At 49.8% G+C, this 18,442-nt stretch overlaps 1 protein-coding gene across 1 annotated transcript; it reads right to left on the minus strand.

Annotated features, from left to right (window-relative positions):
* Positions 1–5,021: 5,021 nt before the first annotated feature.
* Positions 5,022–14,559, minus strand: LOC134547534 (uncharacterized). The gene is made up of 9 exons (XM_063391616.1): positions 14,462–14,559; positions 11,943–13,460; positions 10,046–11,131; positions 9,067–9,123; positions 8,041–8,141; positions 7,674–7,738; positions 6,951–7,102; positions 6,704–6,856; positions 5,022–5,592 (listed from the first exon to the last, which is right to left on the minus strand). The coding sequence occupies exons 2-9, from the start codon at positions 13,174–13,176 to the stop codon at positions 5,279–5,281; spliced, it is 3,162 nt and encodes a 1,053-aa protein (XP_063247686.1). The 5' UTR covers positions 13,177–13,460; positions 14,462–14,559; the 3' UTR covers positions 5,022–5,278.
* Positions 14,560–18,442: the final 3,883 nt, after the last annotated feature.

Below are 18,442 nucleotides of genomic sequence, written 5' to 3' on the forward strand. Positions count from 1 at the left end.
CAGTAATTACATGTATTTCACACAGTTTAGCTGATGTCATGCGGCACAATAGGTGCTGTGAAGAATACTCATTTATCAAGCAATTTATTGCATAATAATTAACAGCTAATCACTTGTGAGTTAAGATGCTCTGGGAACAGACCCAATTCACAGTCTGTGCTGCCTCCTTCCAGGAAATATGACTATTTAGAGAGTGCTCCTCACCCCCTAAAAGCCTCCATCTCTGCAGAGCCCCTGCCTGCATGCACAGACATCTGCAGGTGACCACTGTGTGCGTGGCAGGAGCTGCAGCAGAGAAATCAAACTCTCAGGTGATATCCACAGGGTAGGCAGGGAGCTGCAGCTGCATCCTCTGGCATGGAGAACAGGCTTTTAGACCAGGCTAGAAGAAAAATGCCATCTCTGGGCCTCATTTCTCTGCTCTGCCTCATTAATTTGAAGCTGTCGTAGATATATCTCCACTTAATCAGAGTCACTCACTTGAGGGAGTATCACTCAGCCAGTCAACAAAACACCACTAAAATTTTCTGCACTTGAACTGATACAGCCCTTTCCCAGCTCTCTTGTTGTAGGAAAGAAAACCAAACTCATGCCCAGCATCTCCCTTCACAGCAATTCTCCCCACGTTTTGTTGCTTTCACTGCTCAGGGTAAGGTACAGGTTGAATAAGATGTCTCCCATTTTTCTTGGCTTTTCTGATGAAGCAGGTGCAAAAAGAACAAGGGATCTCCCACAAGGAACTGCCTTCATATCTTCTGCCCTAGCGTGATGGTTCATGTCCAAGTGCTCTGGGGCCAGATGAGGTTTGCCCTGCCTGCTTCAAAATCCAGGGAGAAAAACAGTTAGAGGAGCTTGAAGGAGTTGGGGAGAATGTGTTCGACAAGGCTTAGTAAATGTCTTTAAAAAAAAAATCAGCTGATGTACAAATAGTGTTCTTCACCTGCAGCTCCCAGGGTATGTCCTAATCTCCAGGTAAATCCTGGACCCTCTGAAAGACCTGCACACACCTCAGTCACATAGCAATAATGCATGAGAGAACAGTTCCTGCTGAAAAGAAAAAGTCATTTGTGGTGGCCCATAAATCATCAGAGTGTGTCATTTCATATGGCTAAGGGCTGTGAGCAAGCAGAGCGCTGCACAGCGAGGTGACAAATTCATTTTGGATGTCAGAAGCAGCAGGGCTTCCAGTCAGTCTCTGGACTGACCAAATTCAGATTTAAAGATCCAGCAGATTTGTCTTGTTTTATTGTCTATTAATTCGTTCCACAGCAGATGAGAGAGAAGAGCAGATGCCAATACCCTGACCTGCAGCAGAGGGAAGGAAGTTTGAGACTTGCCTGCTCAGCAAGTTCAGCAGTGACACGAATGGGAGCAGTGGCTGTGTGGTACCCCAGGGTGCTGTGAGCCCTCCAGGACCTCCTCAGGCTGAGAGATGGGCAGGGAGGAACCTCCTGAAGTTCCACAGGGGCAAACGCAGGCTCCTGCACCTGGGGAGGAACAACCCCAGGCACCAGCACAGGCTGGGGGGACCTGCTGGGCAGCAGCTCTGCAGAGAAGGACCTGGGGGTGCCGTCCACGGCCAGCGGTGCCCTGGGGACAAGGAGGCCAAGGAATCCTGGGGTGCACCAGGGACTGCACTGCCAGCAGGTCAGGGAGGAGATGCTGCCCCTCTGCTCAGCCCTGGGGAGGCCAGTCTGCAGTGCTGTGTCCAGCTCTGGGATCCTCAGGACAAGAGAGACAGGGAGCCCCTGGAGCGGGTTCAGCAGAGGGTGACAAACGATGGAGGGACTGGAGCACCTCAGTTCTGGGGAAAGGCTGAGGGAGCTGGGCCCGCTCATCCCAGAGAAGGGACCCTAAAGGGAACCTCAGCAGTGCCTGTCAGAGCCTGCAGGGAGGGGTCACAGCACGGAGCAGGCTCTGCTCGAGGGGCCAGGCAATGGGACCAGAGGCAGCACTGAGAGCACTGAGGCACAGAAGTTCCACATGAACATGAGGAAGAGGTTCCTTACTGTGCAGTGCCCGAGCACTGGGACTGATTGCCCAGAGAAGGTGTGGAGCCTCCCTCATGGGAATATTCAAGAACAACCTGGACACCATCCTGTGCCATGAGCTCTGTGATGACCCTGCCTGAGCAGGGAAGTTTGACCAGATGACCCACTGGGATCCCTTCCAGCCTGGCCCATCCTGGGACATCAGCCCCTCTCAATTAACTGGGAGAACAGGAAAGGAGGGATGGGCTGTTCCTAAAGCCAGCCTGGAGCTCAAAAGGCAAAACAGTTTCTTTAGACATAGTGGAAAATAAAAAGCAACACTATTTGGGACTGAAAGTGTGGATTTTTATAACAGGGAAAAGCCCTGATAACTACTGCTCACAATGGGCTTGGTTTCTGGCTCTGTCCTGCTGTTTCACACACAGATCACACACATACCTTAGATGCTTCCAGTAAAAGTCTGACACCTCTCCCAGGCACAGCCATGAGGGGCAGGTCACCACACCAGATAAGGAGGGGGCAGCACGCCATCTCCACCTCCTGCAGGCACCCAGAGCCCAGATGGAGCTGCTGTAAGCCCTGCCCGGGCACGTTGCTCCAGCCTTTCCTTTTTCCCCTGTGCATGAGCAGGAGATTCTGTCTGGAGGAAAAGCTGCAGGGAAAATGATCCAATGGGAGAATCATCCACAGATGACCCTCAGGCTTGAGTTATAGAGCAGACTACAGCTGTATTAAAGGAGCTGGCTTCCAACAGAGGAGCACAGTGTGAGGCTCACCTTGCTCCTGGAAAAGCTGGAAAGAAAGCAGAAGCATCTATGTGCTTATCAGTTGCTTGGTTTTGGGATCTAAACCTTACCTAACTGGGAGAGAGAAGAGTTAGCAACCTGAAGAGCCCCCAAGCCCCCTTTGTGGATCCAAGGAGAACGGAGAGATGGTGACTGACCAAATTCAAGGCCAGGATAATGACAGTATTATTTTAGCCCCTGCTGCTTTTCTTTGATCTCAGCAAGGAAACAAGCACACTCTGTGCAAACACATTAATGGTTTCCTTCTCTTTACAATGGAAAATTACACCCACTTATCTGCCTCCTAGGGAGATGTTTGCATTTAATTCCTTGCAATTTACAAAATACTTTGCAAGCCATGCATAGAAAATGGTTGGTAAGAGGTGATTGCTCCACGTGTGTCAAAAGACGCAATAATCAGGATGTTTTCCGGAGATCCATTTTTCTCTTTTCCACTACCCAAAAGTGGATGGCACTAAACAGCACCGAAGTGAGCTGCTACTGGGGGAGTGTGTGCAGGGAGGCATCAGCTCTGCCTCACCTATGCCTGCAGGCAGGAGATCCCCATCAGCGTCAGCTCATTTGGATGAGCCTGCTATGGGAGAGCAGCACAGCCACCCCTTGCCAGAGGAGCACGGCAGCTGCCCAGCCAAGCACGGAGGATGTTTGTTCCTTTATCACCTCAGTGCACACAAACTCAGTGCTCTCTCACCTGGTTCTCACAACACTGGCATTTATAGTGCCCCAATCTGTGCTCAATCTCGCCAGTCACTCCTTTGGCAAATTCCCCTCCACACTGCAAACTTTGCTTCTTCACCAGTTCAACAGCAGTGATAAAGCAACTGCCCCTTTCTCTTTTTGTGTGTGTGTGGGGAAGGAGGATGGAAAAGAGTTATCCTAGGGAAAGACCCCCAGGTCCCCTTTTGACTCCTTCAGCAGTATCCTCACCTGCAGTGAAACACAGCAGGGCCATTTCCAGCCCCTTCTAAGCTGACCCTGCAGAGCAAACCCTGAGCTGGGCATTCCATGTGCAATCTGCTCCCTTCAGCCCACACCTCCACAGCACAAATTGCTCAAAGCTGCTCAACAAGCACCGGGCAATCACCCCCGAGCAGTAGTGATGAGACCTGTGGTAGCCAGACCCCCAGCCCTGCCGTGCCCTGTTGTTCTTTATCTTCTTTTTGCCAGAGTCGGGATTAAATGCTCGAGATGGTATATTCAGATGTTCATTAATTCTTATCTATACTATGGTCTAACAAACTATGAGTGCTACAGTACTTCTAGGTAACAAAGTAAAAATAGCTCCTATCTCTTTCTCTATTTTTCAGGATTACTGTCCAATTATGAAATGACACCTAAATTATTTTTACTTTTAACCCAATAACCAACCACCTGTGGCCTGCAATGCAGACTTTTCTATCCAATTACAAAATACCACCCAGACCCACGAAGAAGAAGGTGAAGAAGAAGGACTGGCCTCTGCCCTAAAACCTCCATCTTGCTTTGTATTCATTACTATATTCTAAACCCTTAAACTCTTAAATTTTCCACCATGTGATATCACACACTTCTATTCAAACTACACACCCACAATCCCAGTGCTGTCACTCAATTTTGGGAGCCTTCTCCACGGCTTCAGGTCCAATGCAGTGTTTTCTTGGGGGTCAGTGCCTGTGAGCACAGGCAGTCTGAAACTCCCAGTGCCCAGGGTTCCAGCAGTGCCTCACCTCTGGAGCATCTCCCCTGCAGCTGCAGCCTTGCTGGGCTTTTGGCGGCAGACAGCTCCCTCCAGTGGGGCACTGCCACCGCACCACGCACACTTCTTCCCGAGGAGAGGGGGAACTCCGATGGAAACCCCCTCAAAAACACAAACGCAGAAGTTAACGGGCTCCAGCCACAGAACAAGCTGGGAAAGCAACTGTGCTTTTCATCCGGCCAGGACCATAGGGGTGGTGAATGGGCTTTTTGCAGCCAGCATCTGTGCAAGCACCGAAAATGCCGTCCCCATTATTCAAGGAGTGGGGCCCACCTGCCATAACCTGACCAGGTTTCTCACCAAAGTTTTAAGTCGGGTTCTAGAGATGTTTCTCAGCCAGGCTGGAAGAAATACCCCATAGATCCTCTGGTCATGCCAGGGCTTCCCACAGAGCTCTGCCTTGGGGGCAGGAGAAAGCAGGCAGCACTGAGCAGGATGCAGAATCATTTTTAATTTCATATTAAGCACCAAAACATCTTATTTCCTTTTTTTCTTAAGAAAAAAAAGGTTTTTAATTTTCCTGTGCAGATCTCAAGCAGGGTGAATCAGCAGACATACAGCGGTGCAGAGCAAACATTTTGTTCCCCAAGCTAAGCAAGCATTAAAAAAATTAAATTACCACACAAGGAACACTGTTGGAGGATATTCATGGTCCATAAAACACAGCGGAAGGATTGGCACGGCCAGTGGTTGTGTCAGAAACCCAGGGAAATGCGGGAACAGAGGTCTCTGAGGCCTGGCACCCCTCAGAGTGAGGGAAGCTGCTCTGGGAAAGTCTGCTCTGCCTGGCCAGGGTGGGCACGGACACTCCAGAGCCACTCGGGGGTCCTGGCCCTCAGCTTCAGCTGGAAGGGCTCGAGTTGCAGGCACTCCCCCAGGCTCTGCAGCTCCATGGCCGGCTCCTCCCTCACGGCCGGCTCCTCGGGCCTTGGGCTCCTGCCGGGGGCCCGTCCGCACAGGACGGTGACACAGAGGACACAGAAGGCCACCAGCATCACCAGGCCGGCCACCAGGGCTGCCCCCACCAGCATGTCAGCGTGGCGGAGGAAGGTGCTGATCCCTGCAAGAGAAAGGCCACGGCCTCATCCCAGGGCCCGCTGCCCTGGCAAAGCACCCCGCAGCTCCTCCAGAAACCCTCACGCCTGCCTCCAGCCACAGCGTGTCTCCCAAACCTCCATCCTACAAAAATACTCAGACCGAGAGCCAGGAGCAGCACAAGGATGGTGTTACCCCCATAAGAACCCGGGCAGAGCAAAGCCACTGCCAAAACCACTTGCACCTACACAGGGACTAAAATATCTACTGCTGTTCCCATCCAGGCCTGGAGGGACCCTCCCCATGGCCCAACAGATAAAACCAGTGGGTTTTTAGAATTACCTGTATCAGAATGCAACAATAACCAGTTGATCTGTACAGGCTTAGAGTGCTCAAGTTGTTAATTAAGTTGGAGTTGGTAGGATGGGTGAGAAATTATATTTGGCCATGAGCTCGCATTAAGGTCTAAGCCACTGCAGGGATGTTGAAGTAGTTTTGGTAAAGCAGCTGCAGTGTTTGGAGCACATACTGCAGAATATTGCTGTTTTCCAGCCTGTGAGGCCCCATTACTCTGCAAGATTGGATTAGCCACCTCTGATTATGGTAAAGCACCACATGCCACCTGCTCAGCCTTGTGTCAAAGCTGGGGTAAACATCAGGAACATCACTGTCCTTCTCACCAAGATGCACACAGAGTGACAGCAGAACACAAGGCACTCCCAGGAGCCGCCAGGTTTGCTGATCACATCAGCTACAGCAGAGGTCGCTCATAAATCCCCCTTGACCACACTTTGCTTACAACTTAAGGGCTCACACGTGCCAAGTGTAACCCTGACGCAGAGAAAGCAGCGGACTGGGGGAAAGGAGGCTAAGACTCACGGAGAGGTTGTATTCCCAGCTGGGAACTGCCTTGCAAAGATATGACACATCCTTGCCACACCTGGCAGGGACACCTAAAGCCACCGGTGCGGTAACATCACACACAGCACTCATCAGCAAAGGTGCAGGACCAGGCTAGGGGAGAGCCCCTCGCCCTGGTGTGCTCAATCCAGGTGCGCTGGCACCGGCTCTCCCGCACTCACACCGGGAAAACACCAGACCGCCAGAGGGAGCAGGGCTGCAGCTCCGTCCTCTACCTGCTCGGGGAGTGCGGACGCAGAGCGTGCCCGACTTGGTGGGAGAGCGGTCCTCGTAGTCCTTCTTGCAGCGGCACAAGTAGGTGCCCACGCCATTGAAGCACTCTGCCTCCTCCCCACAGAGGCCAACCCCAGCCTGACACTCGTTCACATCTGTAACGGGGAATCGATGCCCTAAGTCAAGTCAGGCTGGGCATAAAAGGGTTTATCCCAGGAGAAAAATAAGTAAATAAAGTGAAGCACGCACCTTCAACGAACAGTGAAACAAGCTGCAGCTGCTCCACGCCCGCAGAGGTGCCGAGCAGCTCCTCCAGCTGGGAGTGCAGGAGCAGGGATGCGTTCCTCTCCTCGGGCTCCAGGTGCAGCCAGAAGGTGAGCAGCAGGTTGGCATCACCCGCCCTGTGGGCAGGGAAGAGCCCAGGGTGAGGCAGGAGGGAAACATCCCCGCAGGCTCAGCTCCGACAGCCCGCTTACACCTTCTGCCCTTGGCACGGGATCGTGGTGCTGCAGGCTCTTGCCAGGACTATCTGTGCCAAGGCAGCTTTGCACTTGGACCATGGGAAAAAGGAAAGGCCAGGAATGGCTCCTCATCTGGAGCTAGGCTGAAATGACCAGATATTTGTGTGAAGTGAATTGTAGCAGCAATCTGCTGTCCCAGACCAGGCTCTGCTGCCAGCTCCCAGCTTTCTCCAGCAGGAACCATGGCAGATGAGATTCTCCTCCTTTTCCTCCAAAGTTTAAATCCATCTTAGACCTGTATAGGCCCCAAATAATACTAAACATCAATATGCACCATCTTTCCTCTAAGAAACCTTTTTTTCCCTACTTGTAGGACAAGTTACAGATCAAGGAAGAGGAACAAACACGTCTCTTCCTGGGGAAGGAGAGTGAGAAGCCAAAACACTGCAAATCCAAGAATTACAGGTTATAGCAGTCACCTGCCAAGCCAGCAGCACAGCATTAACCCTACCTTTTGACATCCTTTAACTTTATTTCACTGACTCTGTTGGCAGAGAGCTTCAGGTTCTTCTGGATCTGCAAAGGAACAGAGCGACCAGCGCTGATTTGACATTCGACAAGCAGGAGTATGACAGCAAACAGCTTCTTTTCTCACTGTATCACCTCATCTTGCTCTCCCCCTTCACAAACCACCTGGGATGCAGATGATGTCCACAAGCCCACTGCTCTGAGCCCTTTCTTTAGAAGAATACCAGTCTTTCCCATCTGCTTAGCTCCAGGTCATCTCCCCCAAACACAAAAGCACAGTATGGTCTCTTCTACACGAAGATTTGGGACATGCCATCTGTTTTTCTTCCCCTCCCCATGCCTACACTTACATGATTCTTCAGAGATTCGAGGAGACCCTTTCGGAACTCACTTCCACTGTGAGGAATCCAGTCCTTGGGTTTGATTTCAGCAGTGACTTCAAACAGCACATCTACCAAAAAACACAAGATCCTGGTGTGTTCAAATGCACATAAAACAAACAGGCTCCCTAAATGAGTCAGTCCTTAAACTTCAACTCTGGAACACCTTGTGCAGGTCAGTGCCACATGGGTATTTCCAGGGGCTATGCATCAGGTAGGACAAGTTGCTGAGTAAAAGGGTGAACACAAACCTTAGTTAATGCTTGTTGATGAATAGTAGGATTGATCTTTCAGTGAAAAACTGACAGAAAGCAACATATCCAATCACATTCACATGCCTTTAGCTCTTCTGCTTCCCAAAGGGCTTGTCATAATTATTGATGGAGTTCTAAAAGCCAGTTTCTCTTGGAATCCAGACTGGCACAGATTTGCCAGCTGGCTGTTTAAAACCTATTTGTTCATCAATATTTCCCCTGTTCTGAGCTCAGACTCCTTCTGTATTGACTCCTTTGTGCAAGCTGTTTCTGTGGCTTGCTGGGCCATACAAGCCCTGCATTTATATTGTTTAGTTGCTCTCCCATAAGAGGGTTTTCCTTCTCTCCCTGGTCTGAGAACAGCATTTCTTCACATTTCTGATCCTGGTAGTCACAGAACATCCATTGGAATACACTGGAGGAACTGAGGTTCATTCACCCTCATTGAGCTTAGACAAACCTTATTTAAATAGCCATCAAGTAATGCTTGGACTCAAACAAGCCAGCATTTGTGTCAGGGTTAGCACCTGAACTCGGGTTTCTCCAGGGGAGATAGGAAGTGGCCAAAGCACAACTGTGGGATTGCAGTGACATCTTAAAAAATAGCATCTTCAGAGTGGTTACTACCCAGAAACAACTCCCAGTGTCTAAATGTAATGAACAGGTGATGTCCAGCACAGCCTCAGGCAGCTCCCTGAGCTGGGGCAGTGTTTTAAGACAAGCTTAACTCTGCATGGCTCACCTCCAGGATGGTGCTGGGACTGCAGTCCTGTGTCATTCTCCACAGATGACATCAGACCTGCCAAAGTAAGGGAAAGCATCAGGCTGCTGTCACTGATGTGCCAGAAATGGGGGAGGGAAAGTGTGTTAGGTCTGTGTCACTTTGCAGAAAGAGTGCCACGTGCCAGCTCCTTCCTCTGTTCTTCATACTGAAATTAAATATCAGGCTCTGATGACAACCTCTTCTCCTCTAAAGTGGAAAGTGATTTTTAGAAATAAATGACCCCAATGAACCTCATTTCAGTTTCTGGAAGCAGATGAACTGTAATCCCTGTGAAGCCACCAGAGCTGCCTTGAATCCCGGTGGAGCAAAGCAGCTTGGGCATTACATGCCAGCAAAAGCAAAAAATCTGAATAAAATCTACAATGGAGGGGCAGCAACACCTTGGAGGCAAGGAAACACCAATTGAAAACATCTTCTGCTTCCAGGCAAAAATTAAAACATATCAGTAGCTAAATATTGCCTGTGTAGGTGATCTACTACCAACTCCTAAACTTTCTTAAGAGACAAAGGATTTTTTTTAAACCTTTCTCCAGCTTCTGGAGCTCAAGCTCAGCAATTATGCTTGGGAGAACTGTGACAGGCTACAGAGGAAGCAGTGCAAGACAGGGCTGTTTAAAACCAAGATGAGCATTCCTGGTCTGTTTTGGTGGTGAAGTCACAGCTGAGAGGCTGGCTCCTCCGTGGATAACTCAAAACACTTGGATTAGAAACCAGCCTGTCCCTATTATGAGTAGCATAATCCCATAGATGCCCATGTTACAACTGATGATCCTATGTCTTCTCGAGTCCCTCCCTCCTCGGACACAGGAGCCAGAGTGGTACCACATGGCCCAACCAAAGATAACAGCCATGTCTACAAACAAAACCCCTTAAGAGAGTGCAATATTGCACATTGTCAGGCATCAGTTCAGCCAATGTAACCAAAAAATCATCTTACCAAAGAGGTCTTCATTCCTTCCTTCCAGAGAGGCCACATCAGCAGCAGTCACACCAAGAGAGGGGTAGAGAGGTGGGTTTGTGCTGGTGTTTAGTGGTGGCTCTGCCAGCACTGGTGTCTGTGTGTGATGTGCAGCAGCTGCCACTTCTGAGGGGCTGTCGCTGGCCTGACCCAGGGTAGGTGATGTGTCAGAGACACCTACACTGCTGCTGGGCATCTCTGAGCAAGGAGAACCAGCTGGGTGACATGGGACCGTGGTGAGCAGAGCAGTCCCTGGCTCTGTGTCCCCCTTGGTCAGCTCCAGGGCAGGTGGCTCAGCTTTACCCCCAGTGTCTTGCCCAGCTGGAGCTGGCTCCACCAACAAGTCATCTTCGGTTTCTCTGCCCTTGCTGCCACTGTCCTTAAAGTTCCTTTCCAGCCTGGTTTCATCCTGACCACGCTCACTCAGGTTAGCACCAGACTGACCCTCTTCCATGAGATCAGGAGGATGTTCAGCCACTTCTTCTGGGATCACAGTGTCAGGCTGGATCCTGCCGGCAGCAGGCACAGCTGGTGGGCCTGGAGGAGCTGTCAGCATGGACAATAAACCTTTGGTCATCTCTGTCCTCCAGCTTTCTTTTTGAGAGATCTCCTGGACAGGCTCCTGGGGAGCTGCTACAGCATCACTTGAGGAGCCCACAGATTCAGGCTCTCTGAATACATAATACTGTCCTTTAAAAGACCTGTACTCATGGCTTCTGGAACCCCTCCCTGACAGAAACAACACCTGGACCTCAGTGGCTTGTGCAGCAAAGATCACAGTGCCTCGGTTGTGGCAGGCAAACACCACTTGGGTTTCCACGCTTGACGAGACCCCCTGGAAGATGATCTTGTCCTGGTTGTTGCCACAGCCACCGCTGCCCTGGAACCCTTGGACATAGATGACAATGTGCTTCTGGGGGCCTGCCCAGATGGTCCAGTTGCACCAGACGTTGGCCTCGATGTCAGCATGGAGCAGCGGGAGGTAAAACGTGCCAGACCCATCCTGGAAGATGAGGTGGCAGCTCCTGATGGGAAAGTACTCGGTTACCCAGGGAGGGCCCAGCTCTGACACATCAGGAACACCCAAAAGAAACACGTAATCAAAGGTTATTATATGCACATATTATGCCACATATTACATTCTATATTACAGTATACATCAGACTTTTAGGAGTGCTACAAAATGCCAATGGGGAAGCGGCATTTCAGACCCTGTCCTGCTACAAGATTTCTGTAGCTTCAGCCCCTGGTGCCACATTTGCACACTTCAGCTGGAGCTAAGCCTCTGTGAGAGGCTGCATGAAGCAGAGCCAGTGCCAGCCAGCTCCAAGACAGACCCAGCACTGGCCAGGCCAGTGAGGAGTCCTCCCCTGAGAAGAAAGGAGAGGCAGAGACAAGGTGTGATGAACTGACTGCAGGCCCCATTCCCCTGCACCTCCAGAGGCAGGGGAGGAGGTAGAAAAACCAGGAGTGAAGTTTAGCCTGGGAAGAAGGGAGGGTTGGGGGGAAGCTCTTTTTAAGATTTGGGTTGATTTTTCATTATCCTACCCTGATTTGATTGGTAAGAAATTAAACTGATTTTCCCTAGTCAAGTCTGTTTTATCCATGATGGTAGACAGTCAGTGATCTCTCTTTGTCCTTATCTCACCTCACAAGCCTTTAATCATATTTTCTCTAGCCTGTCCTGCTGAGGAGCAGCTTTGGAGGGCACCTGGTATCCAGTCAGGGTCACCCCAGCACAGCTCTCCCCAGACAGCAGGTTATGATTGCCAAGTGGAGACTGCAGGTAAAAGGCACAGCCTTTTCTTTGCCCCAACAAGTACTTTTGACTTCTAAAGATAACTTATGCTGAGGCAGAAAGTGCTGGGACACCTACCAGCATGTTTCCCTTGCTGTCCTTCTGGCACCTGGGTGTTCCTGGGCGCACCAGAGGGCTCCCAAGACTTTTGGTCTCTTGGCAGTGTTTCTCCCCGAGGAGCTGCAGGCAGAGCAGGGTGTGCAGGAGTGGTGCTGAAGGAAGCAGCTACCTTCTGTCCTGCACCCACTTGCACAGCTTCTGTGGTTCCCTGCTTTTTAAATCCCCTGAGGTTGGAGACAGAAGCTGGTTTGTCACTAGCAGCACTGTCCTGATGCTGCCCAGGCACCACATGTTCCTCTCTGGTGTCAGACAGGAAAGCTGGTGTCACCCCAGAGCTCTGGCTTCTTGCAGGTAGCAGCTGCAGGTGGTCCCTGGTGACCACATCACTGGGGCTCCTCAGGCTGGGCATCAGGGCCTTGGCAAGGCCATCAGCTGGGACACTCAGCTGGGCACGGCTTCCATCCTTCCCCAGGCTGGCTGTGCTGAGCTGGCTGCCCCTGGTGGGACCTGTGCCCTCCTGGCTTTGTCCTGTGCCAGGGGACAGAGGCTCAGAGTGTGCAGCCAGGTCCAGGCCAGCCGTGCCTGTTGGTTTAATGGTAAACTGCAGGTAGTGCAGACCTTTTGGCCTCAGGGTAGGGTTCAGGACAGGCTGGCTGCTCTCCAGACTCACATCTGCTGGCTGCCAAAAAGGTTCTGCTCCCTGGAAGGCACCAAGCAAAGGAGTTTCCAAAAGCACGCTGTGCACAGGACCAAAACTCACAGCATGGTCCTCACTCAGGGAGGGATTCTGCCCCCAGACATCCTGTGCTGCGGTGGGGATTATTCCCTCAGGTGTTCCCATGCCTTGGGCTTCCTGAGTCCCCAGCAGCTCAGACCCCAGCCCATAAGGAGCTTTTGTTTCCAGAGCCTGTGTCCTTGCACGTTCACATGGGATAAGTTCTGCAGGACTTCCCACAGCTGTGGTGTCCAGAGGGATCCCTCTTCCCTGCATCGTGGTGGTGCTGCCACGCGTGGTTGCAAAGCCCAGTGCATCCCTAAGGTTTTCAACCCAGCCAGACTGAAAAATACCACCTTTCTTTGGCAGTTTTGAAGCAGAAGTTCCAGAAATCGCATCATCTTTGGAGGAAGAGTCACCTTGCTGGTCTTGGAAGATGTAGTACTTCCCTTTAAATCCTGCATCTCTCTGGTTTGGCAAGTACCTTTTCAGCAGCACAATATGGACAGCCTGAGCAAAGGTGGCAAAAACATGCATCTCCTTTTTCCAGCAGGCATAAACAACACTGTTTTCCACCAGGGAGGAGACTCCTTCAAACAGAATTTTGTCTTCATTTTTGTTGCAAGCCTCCTTAGCAATAAATCCCCGGATATGAATTATGATGTGCTTCCTGGAGCCTGCCCAGATTGTCCAGTTGCACCAAAAGCTTACAGGGAAATCAGCACGGAATGCTGGAGGAGAAAACTCCCCATATTTGTCCCTCAGCACCCTGTGGCAGCTCCTTATAGGCACATAGGCCAATAACCAAGGAGATTCTGGCTCTGGAAGACAAGAAGCAACAACCAAGTTTCCTCCCATTTCCACTTGCAAAGAAAGAGTTACCATTTTTATTCCCAGGAATTATCTCCAGGATCCCTCTTCTCCCCATTTTGGTACCTCCTGCTCCCATTTGCCAACCAACATGGAAACCCATCAGTGGGAAAACATGGGAGTAATCCCTTGGAAAGCTGGAGAAGCCCTGGCCACCACCACCCCCTCCATGGAGAACCAGGCTGTGTCCCCACTGCTACGCCCCAGAGCAGAGCACGCTCATGCTTTAAGCCCTGCCACAGCCGTGCAGGAGCACAGAGCTCCCAGGACAGCCACACAGTGGTGCCACTTGTCCCAGGGAGGCAGTTTGTCCTCCATAGGGCCAGGCTATTTAGGGATCAAGGCTAAAGGCTCAGGGAATTGCCCCACCTGGGCGAGTTACAAGAGCAAAGAGTGCACCGCTACATTTGGGTTCAGCCTGTGGGTGAGGTTTGTTATTTATACACCTGCAGAGCTGAGACAAAGCTCTCCTGAGGGCATTTTCAATCTCTTTGGTTTAAAGGGCTCAGCCAAGCCAGAAGCCATTGGAGCCTAACATTAATATCTCCCCATAGCCCTCAAAGTGGAAAGCAGCTTTCCTTAGGCAGGGAAAAGCAGTGTTTTCCAAAACCACTCTCTCAAAGCCAGAAGAGTGGCAAGTTCACAATAGGTTACCCTACAGGAGCACACTTAAAGTTCAGGTTGAACTTTTGCCACTTGTTTTAATTGCTGCAGTGCTTTGCTCCTGCCTGCAGGACCTGCTCTGTGGCAGGGATTTGGCAGCCACAGGACAGTGGCACAGGTTATCTCCCACACCAGCACTCAGTACTTATCAACCACATCCCACTCCCTTTCCACACCACCCCACAGCCAGGCTGTTGCTCCTGATTTTCCACACTAATTATTGGTGGCTTGAAGTACCTAGCAAATTCTGGGGAGGGGGAAGGATGTTGATCTGAGAACTAATTCTTACCTGGCTTAACCTTCCAATATTCCTGAGAGGATTCCCTTGCCTATAAAAAAAAAAGGAAATAGTCCAATTGCAGGCCCAAATACCAATTCCCAGTGTTTATAACACTGAAACTCAGAGAAACGCCAACACCAGCCGAGTGGGAAGGGAGAACCAAACACAGCCTGGTGGGTTGGGGTTTTGCCTGTACCCGGACCAAGGTGGCACCACTTATTCCATGTGATTATAAATCTTCTCCCCTCCCTACATCCAGAAGCACTGCCTGATTTGTGCTGTTGGACCACAACCAGTACAAAAAACAGCCCCAAAACACAGCAAGCCAAGCCCAGCCCGGCTTTAATCCCTCAGGGCCGTGCAGAAGAGAGAAGGGTTTGTAAGCAGGCAGGACACTGCACACAGGAGGGGAGTTTCCTACAGGGCAGCAAGTCCCCACTTCCCCTCACTCACCCCTGGAGCAGCACCAGCAGCATCACAGCAGGGCCTCAGCATCACCCCAGGGCCCTGCCCAGCGGGAGCTGGCCCCAGCACCCAAGGCATCAAGAGCAGGGCCAGAGTAAATGGAGAGGGTAAAGGCTTCATAGCAAAAGTTTACCAGAGGCACAACATTAAATAAGACAAAAAACCAACCAATCAAACAAACAATAAAAAAACCCCAGAAAAATCCAACAAAACATACAAAACAAAGCCACCCTGTCTCTCCCCAAAATAAACCCTCAGGCAGAGCAAATGTAGGGTCACCACCTTTCCCAGACCCCGTCCAAAACACATCCCTGCAGCAAAGGGGTAGGACCTAGCAGCCCACTCACTCATATAGGGCCCTGATTCACCAGTGACAGCAATTAGCTAATAGCAATTAGCTAATCAATGAAATGAGGCCAGCTATAGCTTGTTAGGGACAGACTTGCCCTTTCAGTTTGCTGCCCAAGTGTTGTTTCTGTGCTGGGTGTTTGGGCAAAAAGACATTTTTCCATTTATAACACATAATATTCTAACCTGAAATTAAAGTGGTGCTGATATCCCAATGCGACACAGAAGCAGAGGCCAAGTTGCTTGTTTATAAAAGAAAAAAAATATTCAGGTACTGGAATGGGAAAAGAGTCCTAATGTGAAAGTGAGTGTTTTCATCACACTCAAACCAGCTTCTGCTGAAGGCTGTGATTTCCCCCAGGGATGCACCATCCTGGGCCAGGACTGAGTGAAACAGGTGAAATTGCCTTGAAACACAAGCAGCTCTTCTCCTCATCTACGTTTACCCAAGTGTGGAAAGCAAATAGCCCAGGTGATGATGTATAAATTATTAGATGCTTAAAATTCTTTCAGCTGTAATAGTCTAACTTGTCATTAGGAGCCACACAGATTAGACAATTAGGCTGTTTGACATGCAGCTTTGACAATGTTGCTTTTAAAATGTCAATCATTATTTAGGAAAATAAAGTAATTTTCTTTTTCTTCCAGCTCATTGCAACCTGACAGGATGATGGGTGTTCAGGGACAAACACTCCCATGGGTTTTTTGGGGGTCAAATCAAGCAATGCATCAGACAGTCCCAGTTGCCTGGGTTTTCAGTGGTATTGGAGCAAGCAACAGCATCCCAGCTCCCAGTTTTTAAGCTGCAGTTACAACTTCCTCATGAGGGAAAGCAGAGGGGCAGGCACTGATCTCTTCTCTCTGGTGACCGGTGACAGGACAGGTTTAGGTTGGCTATCAGGAAAAGTTCTCCACCTAGAGGCTGGTTGGGTGCTGGAACAGGCTCTCCAGGGACATGGTCACTGCACCGAGCTGATGGAGTTCAAGAAGTGTTTGGACAACACTCACAGACACCTTGTGGAATTCTTGGGGCTGCTGTGTGCAGGGCCAGGAGATGGACTCTGATGGTCCTTGTAAGTCCCTTCCAACTCAGGATATTCCGTGGTGACTCCACCCCTCTTTTGGGCCTGGCCATGCAGTTTTTTACCCAGCCAAGACTACACCTGTCCACACCAGGAGCAGCCAGTTCCTTCAAGGGAGTGCTCTGGGAAATGGCATCAAAGGCCATTTCCCAGAGCAATAATAATAAATAAATAAAAACTAATAAAGTTGAAGTGGACAAGACCCACGGGCCCATAGCCTCGTGTGTGTCTGAATGGTGTAAACTCCATGTGAGTGAGGTTTGCCTCCCTGAACACTGAACAGTGTTGTGCTACCAGATGTAAATCCTGGAAGGGAACCCTGCTGTAAAGCAGGGAGGGCCCTAAGGTATCTTCTGGTTCATCAGGAGAAGAGCATTTGCTTCATTTAAGCTCAACAGGTGGTAGAGATGGAATAAATCGTAAGGACAAGTTTATCTTTTATATGCTGATACTTAAGTATTTGAGGGAGGAGTCTTAATGTGCTTTCTTTGTTTGTTTGTTTGGTAGGAAGTCTTTATTTTCAGCCAATCTCCATAAGAACATAAATTACCCATTGGGATTTTTGGTCCTTTTGACTAAATCTTCATGTTCAACAGTTGCTGACTCTTACTTATTTTGGGCTCACCTGGCCCGAGAGCATCTCTTGGAGATCTCGTGGGCATATCCACACTGGCCTGGGCCAAGTTGCACAAATTCTGCACCACAGGGCTGAAATCCCCAAATGGAATGTCACAGCCTTTCTACCAGCTCCTGCACCCCTGATTTCTCAGGAGGGGATTGAATCACCCCAGGATGAGCTGAGGGACCCAGCATGACCCTCAGCAGCCAAGCAGCTCCACAGCTGCTGAAAAGGACACAGCTGCCTTGGGGGCTGCCAGCGTGGGCAGTCAACAAAATTAAGCTGATTTCAGCAAGTGTTCAAATTTCCCCCCAGGCAGCATGATATACCAGGAGCTCCTACTTACAACTGTTCTGCTGTCATTTATAAGGCACCACAGAGTGTCTGAGAGCTTAGGATAGATAAATTTACCATCTGCCTCCCTCTAGTGATTGCATTGCTGAATAAAGGCAAAGTGGAAGTCACACTGGGCTAACATTCATAATTCTCTTATGCACCAAAAGCAAGTGAGAAGAGCTAAAGTAGGATGAGAAATTAGGATTTTGCTCATCACCTCACTAAATAGAAATAACTAGGGTCCAAAACAAAGGGTGACAGCTAATAGCTGTTTGCAAAACAAACATTATTTTATCAAAGATGAGACTATTTTTTAGGAAAAAGGGTAACATCACTGGTAATTTTTTAAATAGGTTTCAAAAGCTCTGTTATTCTTTAGAGCTTAGCAATGTGCCCTGTGAAATTCCAGGGACGGGTGCAGGGTGCTCGTCTCAACAGCTCCACCCCTCTGAGTGAGCTGGCGAGGGCTCAGCTTGCAGGGGCTGCTCTATTATTTATATGTACATTATGTAGAATGAGATCCCTGTATTCAGTGACCAGAGATAAGCATCAGTTTGAGTCCCATTTCTTTGTGTCCCTCATTAAAGTCCCATTTCCTTGTGTCACTCCTTAGCCAGATTGATTTTAGGTCTGTTGGGGCCGAAGATGCAATTACGCTCTCAGATACAATTAAAGGTAAGGGATTTCTCAGGAGCTGATGTTTTCCTTAAATAGGGAGCTGGCTTTCCTTGATCACCAAGTGCTCTTCCTTCATTCAGCTGCCAATCCTCTGGACTGTGCTCAGGGATGTTGTAAATGAGTGATGCCACCACACTGTAGTTTATCATGGTGAGTGTTTCACCCAGGTTGATGGTGGGCTGTGGTACTATTAATATAACTGATATATAGTTTAAACTCTGCATTTTGTGGGATTTCTGTAGACCAATAGCACAGATTGTACCCTTGCAAGATTTGTAAAATGACTGGTAGTGATTTTTCCCTGGACTTTCAAGGCACCTATTTCTTCTTTATCCCTACCTGGGCATCCTCATTATTTAACCTCAGTGAGAGAAGTTAGACCCTCTGGCACATCCACAAACAAGAGCTGCTGGTCTTGATCCACTTCTGACCTCCCACTTCACCTTGAAGGATGCTGCTGCT

Source organism: Prinia subflava, chromosome 2 (genome assembly GCF_021018805.1).
Source record: "Prinia subflava isolate CZ2003 ecotype Zambia chromosome 2, Cam_Psub_1.2, whole genome shotgun sequence".
Lineage (NCBI taxonomy): Eukaryota > Metazoa > Chordata > Aves > Passeriformes > Cisticolidae > Prinia > Prinia subflava.